Raw genomic sequence first — 20,602 nt, 5'->3', positions numbered from 1 at the left:
TCTCATAAAGCTGTGTGCTTCTCAGGTAAAATGACAAATATTTGAATTTGATGTTCAAAATAGATGTTCAATTTAATGTAAAGATTATCTTCAAATGACATACATTCAGCAATATACAATTTGTGACATTTGTAAAGAATATTGCTAGAACATCTAGGCAAGAAAATACAGTAGCGACATTATAGGGGGGAAAACAACCATTGAATTTACACAGCGCGTTTACGTTTCAAATCGTGACTTTTCTCATTCAAAGTTTGATTTTTGTTTCGGCACACCAATGAATAAAATACTTACAGGGCACTTTTATAAACAGGCACAATAAAAAGTTAAGTTACAGAATCCTCTGAATGTTTAAATAGTCAAAAAATAAAACAAACGGACACACACACAAAGGAGACCTAAAGTCTAGCGGGCGGGTTCACGGTTCCTCTGCCAGGCGTACTGGTCCGTACACTGAAATCTGTAGCGCAGAAACCTCACTCGCGGCTTCATGTGGAAGTCAGCAGGTATCTTCCAGTTCCACATTTTCTGCACCTTTCAGAAAGCGCAGAGATCAGTTCAGAGGTCAAACTAGCAGGACAGACATTTATTTGCTGAAAATTGTGGCGTATTTGCACCGACATTCGTTCAGAGAGCGGTGTGCGTCCTATTAGCGTGTATAATATGTGCTTTCTGTCCCATATACACTACTGTTCAAAATCTGGAGTTGAAGGGTTGGTTGATTATGATTTTTCTTTTTATCTTTAGTTAGTGTGTAATGTTGCTGTTTGAGCATAAACAACATCTGCTGAGTTATGACGCTCAAAGTTCAATGCAAAGGGAGATATTTTCTTTTACAGAAATCTCTTTTTAAGGACTACAATGAGCTTCTTCCTAGGTTGATGACATCACTAACCCTAAAATTTGCATAAACCCCGCCCCCGAGAACACACATCAAAGGTGATGAGGCCATGTTGGGCTGCTTTAGAGAAGAGGAAGAGTTGTAGTAGTAGAGTGTTGTTTCACAAACGAGGGTCAATTCAACTCCGGATTTGCGCAAAAGATGAACATGATGGCACATGCTAGTGGATGAGTTGAATCAACTCCACAGCAACTACATAAATTTATCCACTAACCATTCAGAAACGTCCAGTTTCACTCTAAAAGTTGTAACTTCTTCCTGAGTCTCTCCATCAGTGTCGACTCCGGTTTGAACAATGTAATGCTGAACACCGTTACTGACAATCCTCATTTTGGCTGCGTGAGATTCTCCAGCTTTGTTGTTGTTGAGCTGTTAAAGCTCCGCCCTCTTCTGGAAAGGGGGCCGGGAGCAGCAGCTCATTTGCATTTAAAGGGACACACACAAAAACTGCGTGTTTTTGCTCACACCCAAATAGAGTCAAATTTGACAAGCTATGATAAATGATCTGTGCTTGCTGAATATTATTAATATACTATTATACTATAATACTATTAATTACATTAAAATAAACACGACACCAAACTTTTGAACAGTAGTGTATCTTAAAATAAATCCTAATTAACAAACGAATAGTGAAAGGTTTGAAAATAATATTTCTGAGATGATTCGGACAGTTTGTTTTGTTCGTTTCTGCTGAATATGTGAAGTTCATAGATTTTTCAGCATGAATGGATCTGCGTGGAGAGTTTCAGACCCACCTTCAGGACCCTGACCAGATGTGTGGTACTGTTCACCTGCTGATACTGGACAGAACAAGCAAAACAGAGAAAAGAGAAGAGCTGTTGAGCATCTGTTTATCATCACAGCACCACAATCAGACATTAACATGAATTTATTCACAAGGTTATGGACGATATGTTTCCCTGACAGTTTTGACATGGCGGTGGAAGTGAAAGCAAGATACAGATCATCAGAATGAATCATAATTCATGTGACTGAAGTGAACTTCCATGAAGCTTACCAGCTGGCTGTGTCTGTTCCGTAGCACCAGGTTGGCCTGTTAGAGGAGAACAAACCATGTGACATATGAAGATCAGAACAACTGATTTCACTCTGGAATTCACTCTGTTAACGTACAGGTTATCAGATAAAACAGGTTTGGAGATGTAGTGCGATTTAACCCTCATAAAGGTGTTTAAATGACAAAACACATTCACTTACACATATTTGAGAATCAGAGTATCAGATCGCAAGCTTGTGAATATTTTGAATAAAAAAGGAAATAACATCCATTCATATTATTAGCATTCAAAACAGACTGGAGACCTTAAAAGTATAATCATTGCATGTTTTTTTTTTTTCTTTAATATTTGTTATTTTGTAATATTTGTAGTATTTGTGTTAATAAGCAATATTCATATCTAAACTATGGACCATTTATTTCTATAAAATATTTACAAAATTATAAAAACACATTTTATACAATTTTTCAATTAATGCAGTATTTAAGTTAAAAATGGTGCAAGCGCAGTTCAAATCCATTGAATGGAGGAAGATCAGTACGGAAGAGGATTAGGGCCAAGCAATAATAAAAAAATAAAACCATCTCAAGATTAAAGTTGTTAAATTTCGAGAAAAAATTCATTAAATTTTTGAGAAAAAAAGTCGAGATAAACTGTTGAGAATAAACTTGTTAAATTACAAGAAAAAATGTGTTAAATTTTGAGAAAAAAGTCGAGATAAAATGTTGAGAATAAACTTGTTAAATTATGAGAAAAAACTTGCTAAATTTCGAGAAAAATGTCGAGATAAAATGTTGAGAATAAAGTCATTTAATTACGAGAAAAAACTTGTTAAATTTCGAGAAAAAAGTCGAGATAAAATGTTGAGAATAAAGTCATTTAATTACGAGAAAAAACTTGTTAAATTTCGAGAAAAAAGTCGAGATAAAATGTTGAGAATAAACTCGTTAAATTACGAGAAAAAACTTGTTAAATTTCGAGAAAAATTTGAGATAAAATGTTGAGAATAAACTTGTTAAATTATGAGAAAAAACTCATTAAATTTTGAGATAAAATGTTGAGAATAAACTTGTTAAATTACGAGAAAAAAACTTGTTAAATTTCGAGAAAAAAGTCGAGATAAAATGTTGAGAATAAACTTGTTAAATTATGAGAAAAAACGTATATTTTAAATTTCGAGAAAAATGTTGAGATAAAATGTTGAGAATAAAGTAATTTAATTATGAGAAAAATCATAAAATTTTGAGAAAAATTCGAGATAAAATGTTGAGAATAAACTCGTTAAATTATGAGAAATTACTTTTTTCTCATAATTTAATGACTATTCTCAACATTTTATCTCGACTTTTTTCGCGAAATTTAACAAGTTTTTTTCTCGTAATTTAACTAATTTGTTCTTGTAATTTAACGACTTTTTACTCATACTTTAATGACTTTATTCTCAACATTTTGTCTAGATTTTTTTCCTCGAAATTTAACAAGTTTATTCTCAACATTTTATCTCGAATTTTTTCTCGAAATTTAACACGTTTTTTCTTGAAATTTAACAACTTTAATCTCTAGATGGTTTTATTATTGCTTGGCCCTAATCCTCTTCCGTAGATTAGTGCCACATGGTGGAAAAATAAAGAAAATCATCAGTAATACCATGGTGAATATATGAAAATATACAGGACTACGTATTCCCTAGTTACTGAGAACAGTGTTTTTAGACATGATTACTTACTTTTATTAAGTTTTGCATTTGGATGTATATTTAGAGATTATCAAAAACTAGTTTTTGCCTAAGATTAGAATTTTTTTTTTGAAAGTGCTAGTTTTTGCATCATGATCAGTCAAACCAGAAGACAGAGAAAGCCTTTTGTTACCCAAAATCTAATTCGCACACGAAAACTGAACAGGAATACTTGATCAGCATTCTCCCGAGAGTCCCTTGAGGTTCAGATAAAAAAAATAGCTTAAAAATAAAAATTGCCAAAAAAAAAAGCTTCTTTTTTATGTCACTCACCTGTGCCCATGGCGTCTGTCTGTGAGGAAACCCCTGTGAATGGATCCCCTGTGACTGAAGTTGAGTTTAAGAAAGATTTGGTTCATTTTGAACTTTTAATAACGTTTTAAAAACAATATCTGCTTTGTAAGCAAACCCTTGCAAAAACTGACCTTGGTAATCATAGTTTCCACCAAAATACCATTCTTAATATACTGCAAAATCATACAGAATGTCCTTCAAACAGGCTTTCAGTGTCTTTCTGCCATTCTCTACAGAAACTATGTTTACCATGGTATATTTTTATAAGGGCAGCTTACCTGGATAGCCAGTCCACCTGATGAGACAGATGTGTTCAAACGTAATTTACCTGGTAAGTCTGTCTGAACCATGCTACTATGTGTCTCTGAGGCATCTGAAAGTTTGACAGGAACATTGATATGCAAAAAAAATATTCATTATAATTATACAGAGTTTGTTAATTAAGCTCATTATTACATATACACTTACACCTATATTTATTTAACATACCCTTGTATTTATTTAAGGGATAATCCATGACTAGCTGTTCATTAAACGATTTTAATGCACAACGTGGAGGCAAAGAATTTAATGCACCATTTAATGCATAGCTAGCCATGGATTATTCCGCTTATACCATGCTCATTTACCAGCATTGACAACTTAAAGCTGTTATTGATGTTTGCAGCACTAAATCTGACTGGAAGTACGGTTGTTTTCATCACTTACGGCTTGTCAGATCATTCTGCTTTTAAAATAAGTATTTATTTGAATGAATTACAGCATTTATCTGAATAAATTATCCTGAGAGAGAGAAATGCGTGTGAATTACCTGCATCTGTGCAGCGTCGCTCTACTTACAATGAAGCTGTTAGTTTAATTACTTCAAAAACAGCCAAGTTACTCCCTCGTGTGTTCCAGCGCATTAATACAGAATGGTGATTCAACTAACTTGAACTACCTGTGTTTTAATGCACACCTTTCAGCCAAACAGATTTGAGTAGACAGACCATGGTGTATATATTAAACTAAATAGGTTCACTCACCTGTGAATCCAGTCCCAGTCGCATGAACAGAATCTGCTTTTCAGAAACACACACTACACATGAAACCCTGCCCAGAGTGATAGACTGACATGTGTCTCGATGTGCTGAGGAAACGTGGTTACCTGTGTAATTTGGCATGCCGTCAGTCACAGCTAAGTGTCCCTGCCCTGAATAACAGGAAATAGCGCGTTATCAATATTTACTACTCAAAGTGCTCATCTGCATAATGTGTTGCACTCACCTGTCATGTCTGTTTGAACCTGTCCTTCAGTCACCGGATCACCGGCCACACCTGATCACAGCGACAGCTCCGTTATTACAGACCAATGCTGCTTTTACAATCACTCATGGTGGATTTGTTAAATATGTTTGGTAAAGTTTCAAAGGTAATACCTGCCATGTCTGTCTGCGCGCTTGCACCGGTGACACCGTCACGTCCTTTGAGAAGACAAGACAAAGTTTATTTAGCACGTTTCATACACAAGGGTAATTCAAAGTGCTTTACATAAAAAGACTTTAGATCTGTGTGGAAGACCATTTATGCCGTATAAGAATAAAATTTTGCTTTAGTACAATTATGGCTAAGCCATATGAGATTCAATTTGAAATTATGACATTAAAAAGTTGAAATTCTGACATCCTAAATTGAAATTCTGACCTAAAAAGTTGTCATGGCTAATAATTTCACCTTTTTATATCATAATTTCAACTTTAATCTCATATGACTTAGTCATAATTGACTTAGTATGTCATAAGTTTGACTTTTTATGTCATAATTTTGACCTTTCAAATAATTTTGACTTTTTCATATCATAATAATTATAACTTATATGTCATAATTATGTCTTAGTATGCCACAATTATTATTTAGTATGTCAATTTCAATTTGTCATAATTTTTACTTTTTAATATAATTATGTCCTTAAAATTTTACCTCATAATTATAGTCATAATTTTGACTGTCAATTTTGACTTTTTATGTCATAATTTCAATTTTTAATCTTATAAATGACTTAGCATGCCATCATTTTGACTTTTTATTATGATTTTTTTTTCTCGTTATAGAAATGTAACATGTAAAAAAGAAAAAAAAAAGCAAGAAGCAAAAAGAGAGACGCATAAAATGAATGAATCAAGTTTATTATTATTATTATAGGCCTATTTATTATTATTTAACCTATTAAACTTGTTAAGAAGGATGTTTGCTTACCAGTCGTGTCAGCGTAAGGGCTGAGGGTGTGATCAACTAGATCAAGCGCACCAACTGAAAATAAGAAAAATAGCATTTCTAAAGTTGCAAAATACATTAATATTTGCACATGGGTGATTAGGTGAAGCCACTGACCTGCATCTGGATGTGAGCTGACAGCATGTGGGTCTCCTGTACAGACAAGTAATTACTTATTAGTTATTTTCCAAAACCTAATGAGCTGCCTTGCTGTTTAGATAGATATAAAATACCATTCTCAAGACTCAAAACACAATTCACGTTTTGAGTTTGGTGTCAGTATGATGCTAAGCTAATGACACAAGCCTAATGAGTATAAAAATACTTTTTAATTAGATTTAACTATATTATATATACTTTTCAGTAATCGTTGTAATAAAGGTATATATTTATGGTAAACATATATTAGAACTTCATCTTAAGGTATCCTGGAATTCTCTTCTCCACAAATACCCTAGAACAATAATTTTAGTAAAAGCATAAAATAATGTTGCCTACTTTTTGGAACAACTTACTAGGTTTTGGAACAAATAATTTAGGCAAAGAAAATACTGTCACAATATATTTTAAAAATCACCATATTTTAGGAATAAAATGTTAATAATAAACTAAAAGTCATGTCAGAAGCAAAATCTCAAAATTGACCAGTGCATGAAAAAACAATGGTTTTGCCTGTAGGGTCTGGACTTATTAACAAACTGCTAATTGCAGCTCAGTTGTCTATAGATGAAATAATTTGTAACAAAATTGGCTGATATTAAATATTGGCTACGTTAAAGACATCATAAAGTGTCATAGCAGAGTTTTGTACTCAACATATCAAAAACCATGTCTTTTTTAATAGCTAATATGCTTTAGTTACATCAAATAATCAATGGTTTATACATTTTACATGTGTATATATACTAATTTTGTCAACTTTTAGGAGTGCACTAGCATGAAGATGGCTTCAGCTAACAGACACGCATTAAAAGCCACAAAACTTCAATAGTGATTTCACGGCGGCTTTAAACCTGCCGTGAGAAATATTTTCCATGTTGAGCACAAGCATTTGGTAAACCCGTACAACCCCGCTGGTTATAGACAGACTCGCCAAGAGAAGACGCATAAAAAATGAATTATGGCTAACAAATCAATTGAGTTTTGTTGATGTCATAGAATCAGGTGATATAGTACCAGCTGTGTGATGCATCTCCGTCGCAGCGTCCTGATGGCCTGTTCCGCCTGTTGGGAAAGACAGTTGGGAATATTCACATCGATTCCAGGATATTAATCTGTCAATACCATGATGTTGTGATTGTGTGTTGATAAGTTGTGTGTGTTTTATTGCTAGACACATACTGATGTCGAGATGAATGGCTGGAGGGTCACCTGTGAACGAATCCAGACACACACTGCAGTTCTCTCTCTTTTTATATATTTGATATGCTTTTAAAGCAATATGAACATACCTTTCTGTATGTCTACCACAGGTTTGTGCCGACCGTTTCCGTTTCCTGTAACACAATAATGAATGATGTGTCAAAATAATATCGTATAATTATATTCCTGCTGGAAAATCAGGGTGTCAAACAACTAAACCAGCTACAGTAGAAACCATGCAAAAGTAGCATTCATTTTCCAGAATGGAAAAGTGAGTTGACATGTTGACATGAGCTTACCGTTCGTATCAGGTGAATCTGCACCGTTATCTGCCCCACCTTCTGAGGGGAACAAGAAGACTATGAATATCACGTCTTATGTCGTTTTATATTGAAAATACACTTTACAACATTAGTTAAACATTAACTATGTTTCATTGTTAGTTTAACCCTCTAGGGTCAGGCTAATTTGGGGCCCTGAAGTAGTTTTGACATTTTATTTCAACATTTGCTAATACATTTTTAAAAATCAAAGTTGTATCCGAACATTAGTTCATGCAACTAACATGAAGTATTGCATTTTCATTAACTAACATTGACAAGGATTAATAAATGCTGTAATATATTGCTTGTAGTTTGTTTATATTATGTCAGTTAATACATTAACTAATGTAAACCAACGAGACCTTATTGTAAAGTGTTATTAAAATAGGTGTCATACCTGAATAGTCTATGAAGGAATGACCCGGATGTGACATTGTGTCAAAGACTAAAGATGAATCTGTAAAAATCAGTCTGAATTAAGATTCAACACACTTTCTGTTTCAGTGTTTCAAGGTGCTTTCCCCATGACCGTACAATCGTGAGTATGTTGTTCAACATCAGTTTACCTGTTGTATCGGCCGGTGATTTTGATTGTGCTCCATTATCAGATGTGCCTGAAGACATAAGTGATTATTTAACCACATATTAAACAGACATTTTCTGTGTCTGAAATAGAATACTTCCCTATTATATAGTATGCGAAAAATAGTACGGCAAAAGAGTAGAATGTCTGAATACATAGTGTGCGAAAAGTGACCTACTACTTTCACCGAGATTCTGAAGTGCGCATTTGATGGACACTTTACTATCCCTTGAGCGCCATGGAAGAGATTTATGAATGAAAGTGAAGAGACGCAACTGATTCTGGTGGGTCACATGATAGCAACAACATGGTGAATGTAGTACATTTGAATTTCATTCATACTACCCATATTCATACTGTATAGAATGTACTTTTTTAATGGTCACAAAGTAATTCAAATGTAGTATCTACTCAGTATGCGATTTCGGATGCAGCGTCTGTTAAAGGGATAATTCACCCAAAAATGAAAATTTTATGTTTATCTGCTTACCCCCCCAGGGCATCCAAGATGTAGGTGACTTTGTTTCTTCAGTAAAACACAAATAATGATTTTTAACTCCAACTGTTGCCGTCTGTCAGTCGTATAATGCATGGCAATGGTAACAAAATCTGTAAGATTAAAAAAAAAACATGCACAGACAAATCCAAATTAAACCATGCGGCTCGTGACGACACATTGACGTCCTAAGACACGAAACGATCGGTTTGACAATGAGTTTGAGAGATCATTTCCGGCATCAGAGTGCATTCAGACCTCACACACCGGATGCTCAAGGCAGTTGGACATAGTGGTGTATTAGAGGTAAAAAAATACTGTCCGGTTTCTCACACAAACCAATCGTTTCACGTCTTAGGACATCAATGTGTCGTCACGAGCCACAGGGTTTCATTTGGATTTGTCTGTGCATGTTTTTGTTTACTCTTATAGATTTTGTTACCATTGCCATGCATTATATGGCTGACAGACGGCAACAGTTGGAGTTAAAAATCCTCATTTGTGTTCTACTGAAGAAACAAAGTCACCTACATCTTGGATGCCCTGGGGGTAAGCAGATCAAATTTTCATTTTTGGGTGAACTATCCCTTTAACAGGGCCATCGCTAACAGGGCAAAAGGTGGTGACGTTTCTGGGGGCCCCTGGCCTTCGATTTCAAGTTCCCCCCAGAATGCGATTTCAAAGGGGCCCACTGCAACAACCTGCACTGGGGCCCCAGATACGCCAGCTATGGCCCTGTCTTATTATCATACTATTTATCTGATTCTAGTTAACAGACAAATACTTTACTTACTGATTGAGTGTGTATAATCACCATTCCCATTGTCAGCAGATACATAATCTGGTCCCAGAGAGTCTGATTTACAGAACAAGAGACAGCAAAATAAATTATAGGTTTACTAGACATGTTGTCATGACTATTTAAAGATGATTTTGCTTTTATTCACACTATAAGGTTTAATGATTTTATAGCACTTTCTATAAAGTCAGAGTACACAGCTGTCTATCTATCTATCTATACTCATTCAGTAAGTTGAGTTATGGTTTCAGTGATCAGTCTATGTAATCCATACGGATGCATGAAACCCCAGTGACCTCTTGTGACACTAAAAACGTCTCTGAAAGTTGTCATTACACCCCCTTTGGAGCCCCTGTCAAGACTGTAAGTCTGACAGAGTTTATTAGACGTATGCTGGGATAATCTCATGGCTACTGGGGTAAAAGCACTCTGAATTTACAGGACCTAAAGGAGAACAGAGCGGCAGCCAGCAGCCATTACCTGGAGGAGCGTCTAGAACCGGGCCGCCACTGGACGGGTGCCCTGGACTCAGGCCAGCGGCTGGAAAGGAGAACCAGTGAGAGAAAAAAGACAGCTTTGATTCACACCAGTCATCTTTCAGTAAATTATTAGGTAGAGAACAGAAACTGGCTGGTTTATTCTGTCAGCGCAGCCCATAATTAGTACAGCGTGACAGCTGGACGGATTGGAGGAAGGCTCTCAGCGCTGTATGTGAGCCGTTTCACAGCATGGGCATAAATGTAAATCAAGTCAGTTTAACTAGTGCGGGACGTCCTGTTTGTTACAAGGCCAATGAGATCAGCGGAAAGCAATTCTGGTGTCCGCAGCCCAAAAGCCATAAACATCAAACTTCTCTGGTTAAGTGAAAAATGGCCTTGAAGTGGACGCTTACCTGCCGAATCCACCTGAAATGCGAGTCCCATGTGATCTGTTGAGACAGCGTCAGTTACTAGGCATGTGGGCGGAACGTCTGGAGGAGTGTCTAAGAGGTCTAAAAGCGTACCTAGACCGTCTGTTTGGGTGTCTGGACCAAAGCTCTCTCCTATTCCACCTGTAGAGGGAGACTTTCTGAGTCCAAATTGAGAAACAACACTCAATATTCCTTCTACTAATGAATGAGAATGAAGGAATGCTCACCCATTAAGCCGACAAGGAAGTCGTGGCTTGATTGGTCTATTATGCCTGCAATGAAAATTTTCAATGAAAGTTCCTACTATATTCGGTATGTTCTCATGCTCAGATTATTTACTGACTGATATCTACTACCATTCAAAATCTTGGGGTCAGTAAGATCCCAAAGCTGAATTTTCAGCATCATTACTCCAGTCTTCGGAGTCACATGATTCTTCAGAAATCATTCTAATATGCTGATTTGCTGCTCAAAAAACATTTTTGATTATAATCAATGTTAAAAACAGTTGTGCTACTTCATGTTTTTGTGGAAATTATCATTTTTTTTAGGATTCTTCATAGAATATGACATATGAATACATAGAATAACAGCATTTATTTGAAATAGAGATCATTTGTAACATAAATGCCTTTACTGTCACTTTTGATCAATTTAATGCATACTTGCTGCTGAATAAAGTATCAGTTACAAAAAAAAAATAAAAATATTACTGACTTCAAACTTTTGAATGGTAGTGTCGGTGATTCAGATCAGTGTGGGTTCAACTCAGTAACTTAATTTTTATCAAAATATGATTTGTTTTTGTAGAGAAGAAGAGTTGAACTGATGTTTACCTGTAATTTCCAGGTGGGGGCTTGTGCCAAATGAATCAAAACCACCTGAGATGTACACAAAACAAAAAACACATATGATGAGAGCTGAAATCACAACTGAAAACTGTTAAGTATCATGGGAATGAATGGTTCTTCTATGTTCAGGTTTTAAATCATGTTTTATACCTGTTCCTTGTATCTGAGATGTGCCTGCCGTGAAATGATCCAAACCTGCATCACAAACAGCAAAGATATTGTTATATTTATAATTATCTGTTTCATGTTGTATGCAATGTCAGTCCTTAAAAAACATATTCATTGACATTCACTCACCTGTGAATCCTGTTTCTCCTCCATTCAGTAGCTGTTTGTGCCCATTACCTGTGAGAGGAACCCGATTAATGTGACTAAATCTGAAGCACAATATTCTTTATTGTGCATTAACACACTATAATACTCACCGTTAGATTCTATCTCTGGGATTTCTGAATTTACAAGACAAAAATGACACAATTAGGACATCAGTTATCATTGACTAGAAAACATTTGGTTTCCTCAGGTAAACGGTGTATGTAAATGTAACGTTTATCACCTGGAGACTCGATTTGAGATCCTTCATGAGCTGTTTCCCCTGATACAAGAAGACAAGGTCTGTTCTCGTATAAGTGTGTACAGCATTTAAGAAGTAAGAAATGACCTCCATGATATACAATAGAGAGATCCTGTTAAACACATACCATTTTCATATTGTGTAGCAAATCCCTCTGACCCTGAAAACACACATGCACAGAGCATTATTATTAACTTGTGCATGCATCATTTTAAAGAGGCATATTATGCCCTTTTACAAAAGTCTGGGGGTCTATAAGAATAGGTTTTAATGCTACAATGTTCAAAAAACAAAGAAGCTTCCATTTTTCATTTCCAAACTGCAACATTACATGCTAAAGAAAGCTGAAAATGTAAAAAAAAAAAAGCATAATAGGTCCTCTTTAAGGAGGAGGTCACCATGTAAGTCTTACATTTGATCTTTTTGATTTTAAAAATACCTGCAGGCTGTGATTGGACCTCGGAGGAAACGACTGCCACATCACCTGGCGTCTGCCCTGCTGAAGGGTGGCCAAAAGTGTGGCTGGATGACATTGTTGACCCATGATCTGCTGCTATGTGGCTTGATGGCGCTTGACCTGATGACACTGTGAGATTGACAAGGATATCACATTATGTGGTACATGAAAGATTAACAAGCACTAGAATATTCAGTTTACTTTATGTTATGTATATGAATCATAAGGGTATTCATATTCTGAAGATTCCTTGTTACATCTGAAATTGCACTTTATAAAAGTGTAACAAAGAATACATAAGTATTATAATGTATTATAACTGTGGTTACAATTCATGAGATCATCCAACGCATTATAAGGTGCATTACAAGGATTAAAATACTTTTATAATGCATTATATATAAAGGCTTCAAATAAAGTTTTACAGTATATTCCAATATTATTAGGCCTTTGGATATATTATGATTTGGTGTGCATAATATAAACACAGTATGAAAATATAATATGAACCCTGACTGCCTTAACATAAACAGAACGATCTCTTACCAACAGATATGGACACTGAATGGACGCCCCCATCTGTGCCTGAAATGTATTCAATTTATTAGGCTCCTCTACAGCTGTAAGTTTCTAAATTCTTTGAAATATTGTATTTCAAACAATAATTTACATGTTTCTGAATGTCATTACCAGGGACTTTTGATCCTGAACCTCCATTAGCACCCGCTCCTCCAGCTCCTACACCTGAGAACAGTTTCCTTTGTCACTCGACATGTTATAGACTACTGTTCAAAAGTCAGTACGATTTTTTTAAAAGAAATTAATACTTTTATTTAGAAAGTATGATAAAAGTGACAGTTTTTACAAAAGTTACAAACGATTTCAAATAAATGCTGTTCTTTTCTATTAATTTATCACAGTTTCCACAAAACAATGAAGCATCTCAACTGTTTTCAACATTGATAACAATCATAAATGTTTCTTCAGCAGCAAATCAGCAAATTAGAATAATTTCTGAAGGATCATGTGACACTGAAGACTGGAGTAATGATGCTGAAAATTCAGCATCACAGGAATAAATTACATTTTAAAATATATTCACATAGAAAAACGTTTTTTTAAATTGTAATAATATTTCACAATATTACTGATTTTATTGTATTTTTTATCAAATAAATGCAGTCTTAATGAGCAAAGTCTCATGAAAATAAATGACTTTACCTCACACTTTTAAACGATATTATATTATATTATATTATATTATATTATATTATATTATATTATATTATATTATATTATATTATATTATATTATATACACTTTTATTATTTAAAATGTAGCACTAGTATTGAATATATTGCATAATAACATATGTAGTATTTTAGTATTGCTAGTATTTATGGAATGCCATATGAATGTGTAATTTTCACTTGCTCTGTGTTTGTTTTTTAGTGATCAGGTACCTGAAGGAACTATCTCTGATTTGGACCCATCTTGTCCATCGTAACTTGCACCTGTAAGTGAAATAAATATAGCGGTTAGGCAGAAAACTTGTTAGGGTAAAAAGGAAAGCATGTTTACCATAGGTGAATACAGTACCATGAGAACTTGATCCAGATGGGCGAGAGTAACTATCTCGACCGTTATTTCCTGTAACCCACACAGACGCATTACTGAGAGGCCTTTCTTTTGCCAGTAATAAAACACTGTCGTCCTTCTTAAAAATGCAGACGGTGGCTTAAATGAACAACAAAACATTCTTATTGATTATTATATTCTGATTGAAATGCTGGTTACCATTTGCTCCATCTGAAGCTGTTGATGTGCTGCTTGATGCTGCAATGACAAAAACACTATTTTAGCTTCATATATTGGTCACACATTTTTTCTGGCTGTTGATAGTATTTTCTGATTTATGGAGTGATAAAAAGAGATATCCAAAATTCCCTCTGTAAAAACCTATTAATTTAATATGTCCAAAAAATTAAATGAGAATTTGAACCTGACTTCATCCAATATTCAGATTTTTGTTCTAGAAATGTATGCAAATTAGCGCATATTTAATTAGATAATACCTCATTTGCATAGTTTTTAGAAAACTTGTAATACAAAAAATGTTTGCAATTTTTAATGTAATCAAACAGCTGGGTAAGTATGGTGATATCTATTAGTTTTTACCCTATTTACCTGGGGTGTCAACAGATTGCCTAAATGTTTTTGAGTTTTGCCAACTTATTCAGGTCTACGGTGAAGAGAAGGTATCAAACTTCACTGAGAACTTTCTTCCATTAATGTTAATAGAACGTTTATTTTAATTATCTGGCCTACATTATCTAGGCCTACAACATTCATGGAACGTTTTTTTTCTGGAACTGATATTCATCTGACATTTTTAAATGTTACTAGTTTCAGAATGTTCAGAGAACTTTCAAAAGTAACATTCCCACAATGTTTTCAAAATCAGAAATAACGTTTTCATAACGTAATGAGAACATTAGCAAAGCATTCTCAGAACATTTTTTGTTGGCTGGTGTATTTTCTACACAAGGTCAGTCGGTGTTGCTTTTCTACAGTACGTCTTGTGTGAAAGTTTTGCCCCTGATAGATCAGGTTCACACTTACAGACTTGGCCAGTTTGAGTGCCACCATTAAGTTTCTGACCTGGGAAACAAGAGCAAAGGTTTTGTTCATAGATGTATTGGACTTCAGAAGCAGAAAAGCCAGGCCTGAAAAGTGGCCATTGAACTTTCAACAAATTCACCTTTCACTAGAGGCCATGAGAGGCTAATGCACTCCGAACATGAGGTTTTAAAGAACTTGTTTTTGCGTTATCGAGTAGACTTTCCTTACCGTTTGGGGATTCGCCCGCGACGCCGCTGCCAGGAGTCATACCTTGGAGAAAAACAGCCTTTCAGTCTAAACAAGGTCCCGAAACATTGGCCCCACAAACATGCCCTCTCACTGCGCTAGGCTTTGCATTTTCCATGGGCCTGTGCACCTGATGTGGCTGCTGATACTTCGTCTTTCCACATTTATTAATAAATCGAGCAATGCCGTTCAGCCACTGTGGCAAAATCCCCACATACCTGATCCCTAAACCAGATTAAGTACTGATTGACTTTGCTTACTGAGTAGGGTGCACCCAGTGAACTATTTTCCAGTGCTGAGAGGTGCAGTGTTCTCTGCCTCCAGCACTAAAGAGGATTAGCTTCACCTTACCCAAGCCTTTGGGTGCTGCAGTGGCCTGCTGCGATCCGGCTCCTTTGGGAAAGAGGGAGAGGAACAAGAAACATATTCTTAAGATTCCCAGAGATCACTTCTCACAGGTCAATCAATCTGTTTCAACCAGCTGGCCTTCTGGAAGGACAAACACTCTTTTTACATGTGCTTAAGGGGTTTTGCATCTTGTGTAAACCTGTTATGTACATTTTAAGTTGCTTTTATAGGATTTTATGAACATTTTAGATATGATTTTAGTTATTTTTGTCGCTTCCAAAACAACATATTATATTTGTCACAATTTAAATATTATATAAAATATCAGTACTTAGTCTTTACTTAAATCTGTAATTTTTACTACTTGAATATTTGGGGTCAGTAAGTTTTTTTTTTTTTTTTTTAAGAAATAATGCATTGAATTGACAAAAGTGACAGAAAAGATAATTGTAATTTTCTATTTCAAACAAATGCTCACGTTCATCATAGAAAATGTTTTACAGTTTCCACAAAAATATGAAACACAATTGTTTTTAAGAATGATGTTGAAATGTTTCAGCAAATCATCATATTAGAATGATTTCTGAAGGATCATGTGATACTGAAGACTGGAGTAATGATGCTGAAAATTCAGATTTGCATCACAGGAATAAATTACATTTTAAAATATTTTCAAATAAAAAGCATTCGTTTTAAATTGTAAAAATATTAACTGTTTTTACTGTCTTTTTGATCAAATAAATGCAGCTTTTTTTGAGCAGAAAAGACTCTTTCAAAAAATAAAAAATCTTACAGACCCCAAACTTTTGGTCGATTGTTTATCTTAAATTAACTTACAAAAAGTACTGTGGTACCATGGTTGTATCAGATGTTATACTATGGTGTTCCAATGAAATCCAATGGAAAAATGTTGTAAATTCTATGCAAATATGACATTTTTTGGTACATCAGTGGTATATATATATATATATATATATATATATATATATATCCATAATATTACCATCACTGGTTTCACTTCGCTATATTTTTGTCATGGTATTAACATAGTATCATGTTAATACCATGACAAAAATATAGCGAAGTGAAATCAGTGATGGTAATATTATGGATATATATATATATATATATATATATACCACTGATGTACCAAAAAATGTCATATTTGCATAGAATTTAGGACTTGGAATTTCCAAAAACATGGTTTTACCATGGTATCATGTACAAAAAGCATATGATAACATGCTTCTTTGATATCTACCATGATACTGTATGATTACCATACTTATACAACATACTTTAAAATCATAATCATTGAGGCCAAAAGATGAGGTATTACCAATGGTCTCATTTCCAAAAACTTATCATGCAAGAAATAATACCATGGTACTTTTTGTAAGTGTAATTTCTGATATGATTATGGCAGAACCCCAAATGTATCTAGCTCAGCCTCATTAAGAAAGACTGACTTTTAAAGCCAATTATGACTCATTATGTGATTATTAAAGATGACTGAGGTTTTGCACAATGGTGGTAAGTTGTGAACTTGTCACCCACCCTTCATATGCTGACCTTTGGAGTCATCATCATCTGTAAAGAAAAGGGAAAATCGATACAGTTTATAACAACCGCTCCTTTGTTTTGCCCTTCTCCTCTTTCAGTCCTGAATCTCACAGATCTGCTGACTGTTATCAGAATATAACACGAGTCCACTGAGTTTAGGATCTGTTGTTAGTTAAAGGCTCTTTTATTTTCCCCTAGAAACTTTGGATTGTGTTGCTTTACCCACTTTAATAGTGTTAAAAATCGGGTTTATGAAGCTTAACGGATTTAAAAAAGCTTTAAAAGAGATTCAAGTTAACTTTTAAAACTGTCTATCATAAACGTTATAGTATTAACTTCTTATTTTGTCCTTTTGCAGGATCATACGTCGTGGCACATTGCCCGCAATATGGGCTTCTTGATGTGCATCTCATCGGGACATTGACTAAGTAACATCTAAAAGACCTTCATCCCCTACCCTCTTCCTCCTCAGACAGTTCTTCTTCACCCTCTTCAGCCTCAAAGTCATTTTCCTCGGGCTCCTTATCTGTCCGGAGAAATAATTCAGCAGTGGGCGATTGTGTAAATACGTGCGGGCGCTGTATGTTAAACACAAGAATGTGTCATTAAATACAGCCCTCTGGGAGAAGAGCTCGTACCTTCAACAGGAGCCGTTGATACGGTGGACGCCAGAAACACAACAGCCACTGAAGCAATTACAAGATTTCTGTGAAAGCAAAACGATAAGAGTCCAGAATGAGCAAGTGTGATGCAAAATTACCCCAAAAACAAAGTTAGCTGCCGTTTATGGTATATATCATGCTTTCTAGACAAGAAAAGAGCAATTTATCATGCATATTCTCAAAAACAGCTCTGAAAATGGCCAACTATTCTCTTAAGAAATGCATGCTTTTAATATTATTTTAACTTAAATAGAATGGTTTGATGGTTGAGTTTTTTAAAAACACAAATAAGGCTTAAAAGCAACGAGTTTACAAGATACAAATTTGTGTTTTAAAGTATTGTGATATTTAGAAACCACAGCTGTTATTGGACAATATATCACTAAATGAGACTCTCGACATCAAAACATCAGAGTAGCACAGACTTTAAACTATATGTCATATGTTAATTGTGTTGAAATGCAAGATTATTAATTACAAATCCTTCACCAAACATGCTTTTTAGAGCACTGCGGTGCTTGCAACGTCAAGGTCATGGGTTTGATTCCCAAGTAATGCCAATATTGAGGCATATACCTTGAATGTAATGCAAGCTGCTTTGGATAAAAGCATCTGACAATCGCAAAAACGTAAAAATCCTCATACAAGCACCTTAATAAAGAAATCCTAATATATATTGATTAATTAGCTATCGATTGTTCCATTATAATCAATGAAGTCAATTTAAGAGTAAGACTGGTTCTTATAAATCAAGCGTCATTGACTTACCGTGACAGCATCTTTAGCACAGGTCTATGTGGGAAACTGTGCAGCAGACATAAAGCAACCAGCAAACGTGCTTTTGACTTCCTTATGCTTGACTGGGCACCAAAATACATTTTATACCCTTCCAGCCCCCCATCTTGTTAAGGGGCAGGACTTGACGTCTAACCCCAGCCCATGCCATTCAAACTACTCCCTCTGAAGAATGAAAGAATGAAAACCCAGGTAAGCACTGTGATATTTTTGATTCATAATTCATATTCAGATCAGATCTGCAGTGTCTTCAAGCATCAAAATGCAGAAATGCTGATGAATATCTACTGTATATTGACTGTTGACTGATGATGACTAAAGATAAAAAAGATTAAAAAAAAAGTTTTAATTTATGGCATGTCCCATCATCCTTTTGGCCCAACAGGCAGTGGTGGGATCAGTAAGGCAGCTCAGCCAGTGGAGGGCACAGCCAGCCTACAGAACATCACACACAGACTCCAGAAACCACAGGAACTCAGGCAGGAAGTTACAGGTTTTTTTCTCATCTGCGCACGACAACCATAGTTTAAGATCAGAGGTTTCCAGGTGGTTATTTCATGCTTATTTTGTGATTTAGCACTTACAAAAAATATTATTTTTTACACTCAAAAAAATGGATGAGTTAAGTGTTTACATTGGGTCAAAAGTTTGGAATAATTATGTTTTTTTTTTAAGGTCACTTATGCTCACCAAAGTTGCACATTAATAATGTGAAATATTTTTATAATTCAAAATAACTCTTTTTTATTTGAATATATTTTAAAATGTAATTTATTCCTGTGATCAAAGCTGAATTACCAGCATAATTTCTCCAGTCTTCAGTGTCACATGATCCTTCAGAAATCATTCTAATATGCTGATTTGCTGCTCAAGACACATTTCTTATTATTATCAGTGTTGAAAACAGTTGTGCTGCTTCAAATTGTTGTGGAAATCATTACGATTCAAGTGTTTGGGGTAAGTAAGATTTATATATATATATATATATATATATATATATATATATATATATATATATATATATATATATATATATAAAAATAATTCAACAAGGACACATTACATTTATCTTAAATGATAGTAAAGCCATTTATAATGTTACAGAATATTTTATTTCAAATAAATGCTGTTCTTTTGAACCTTCTATTAATCAAAGAATCCTGACAAAACGTATCATGGTTTCTACAATATTATTATATTATATAACAAATAATATAATATTATAATGTTTTCAACATTTATAAAAATAAGAAATGTTTCTTGAGCAGTAAATCTATTATATTAGAATGATTCGATTGAATTTTAAACTACAGGATTCAGTCTGTCCAGAAACATACTTTTTATAACTTTTGGTTGGAAAAAGGCTGCATTTTTTGTCCTAATTTGATTGAATGCAATGTCCAAAAACAAGGTAATATCATGGTACTTTTTGTAAGGAAAGGTGCTCACATTTTACCTGCTGAAAAGGCACTTAATGTTGGTCTTTGCTGGTTTAGCTGATCAGTTATTTGATCTTGACCAGCTGACAAGTGGCCAAATCCTCTCAAAAACCAATCAAACCTGACTGACCAGTTAACCAGCTAAGACTAGCACACCATTTTTAGCTGGTTTTATCCATGCATTTATAGATAAATTTGAGAAAATGAAGACCACAAGTGGTTGCCGGTTCATTCAGGGAAAGAAAAGAATGGGAAAGCCAGTAAAATTAGTAATTGCTTGTGATGCGTTGATGGATTAGCATGGCTCTTTCAAGTACTGTTGTGTCCGTATGCTGCATAAGCTAATGCTCCTGTCCGATAGCAGTAA

General features: G+C 34.7%; 1 protein-coding gene across 1 annotated transcript; it reads right to left on the bottom strand.

Moving 5' to 3' along the window:
• Positions 1-499: 499 nt before the first annotated feature.
• Positions 500-18,800, bottom strand: si:ch211-80h18.1 (uncharacterized protein LOC555593 homolog). The gene is made up of 41 exons (XM_067411563.1): positions 18,770-18,800; positions 17,978-18,045; positions 17,797-17,865; positions 17,334-17,366; positions 15,780-15,821; positions 15,411-15,452; positions 15,183-15,221; positions 14,358-14,396; positions 14,160-14,210; positions 14,024-14,074; positions 13,251-13,304; positions 13,107-13,145; positions 12,543-12,689; positions 12,231-12,263; positions 12,086-12,124; positions 11,955-11,978; positions 11,827-11,874; positions 11,680-11,724; positions 11,515-11,559; positions 10,906-10,950; positions 10,772-10,819; positions 10,661-10,696; positions 10,249-10,308; positions 9,763-9,825; positions 8,457-8,504; positions 8,288-8,347; positions 7,867-7,908; positions 7,657-7,701; positions 7,547-7,576; positions 7,382-7,429; positions 6,323-6,358; positions 6,188-6,241; positions 5,371-5,415; positions 5,219-5,269; positions 5,100-5,144; positions 4,978-5,010; positions 4,281-4,325; positions 3,932-3,985; positions 1,923-1,958; positions 1,660-1,704; positions 500-534 (listed from the first exon to the last, which is right to left on the bottom strand). The coding sequence occupies exons 1-41, from the start codon at positions 18,778-18,780 to the stop codon at positions 500-502; spliced, it is 1,923 nt and encodes a 640-aa protein (XP_067267664.1). The 5' UTR covers positions 18,781-18,800.
• Positions 18,801-20,602: the final 1,802 nt, after the last annotated feature.

Source organism: Chanodichthys erythropterus, chromosome 15 (genome assembly GCF_024489055.1).
Source record: "Chanodichthys erythropterus isolate Z2021 chromosome 15, ASM2448905v1, whole genome shotgun sequence".
Classification (NCBI taxonomy): Eukaryota; Metazoa; Chordata; class Actinopteri; order Cypriniformes; family Xenocyprididae; genus Chanodichthys; species Chanodichthys erythropterus.
The sequence above is the reverse complement of the archived record's forward strand: the minus strand, read 5'-3'. Positions and strand labels throughout refer to the sequence as shown.

Bases quoted from the DNA above. Each gene is read 5' to 3' on its own strand.
- si:ch211-80h18.1 (XM_067411563.1), bottom strand. The intron at 14,075-14,159 runs GTACTGTATTCA...TTTCACTTACAG, and splicing joins ATCTGGATCAAGTTCTCATG to GTGCAAGTTACGATGGACAA. The intron at 5,270-5,370 runs GTATTACCTTTG...CGCTGTGATCAG, and splicing joins CGCGCAGACAGACATGGCAG to GTGTGGCCGGTGATCCGGTG.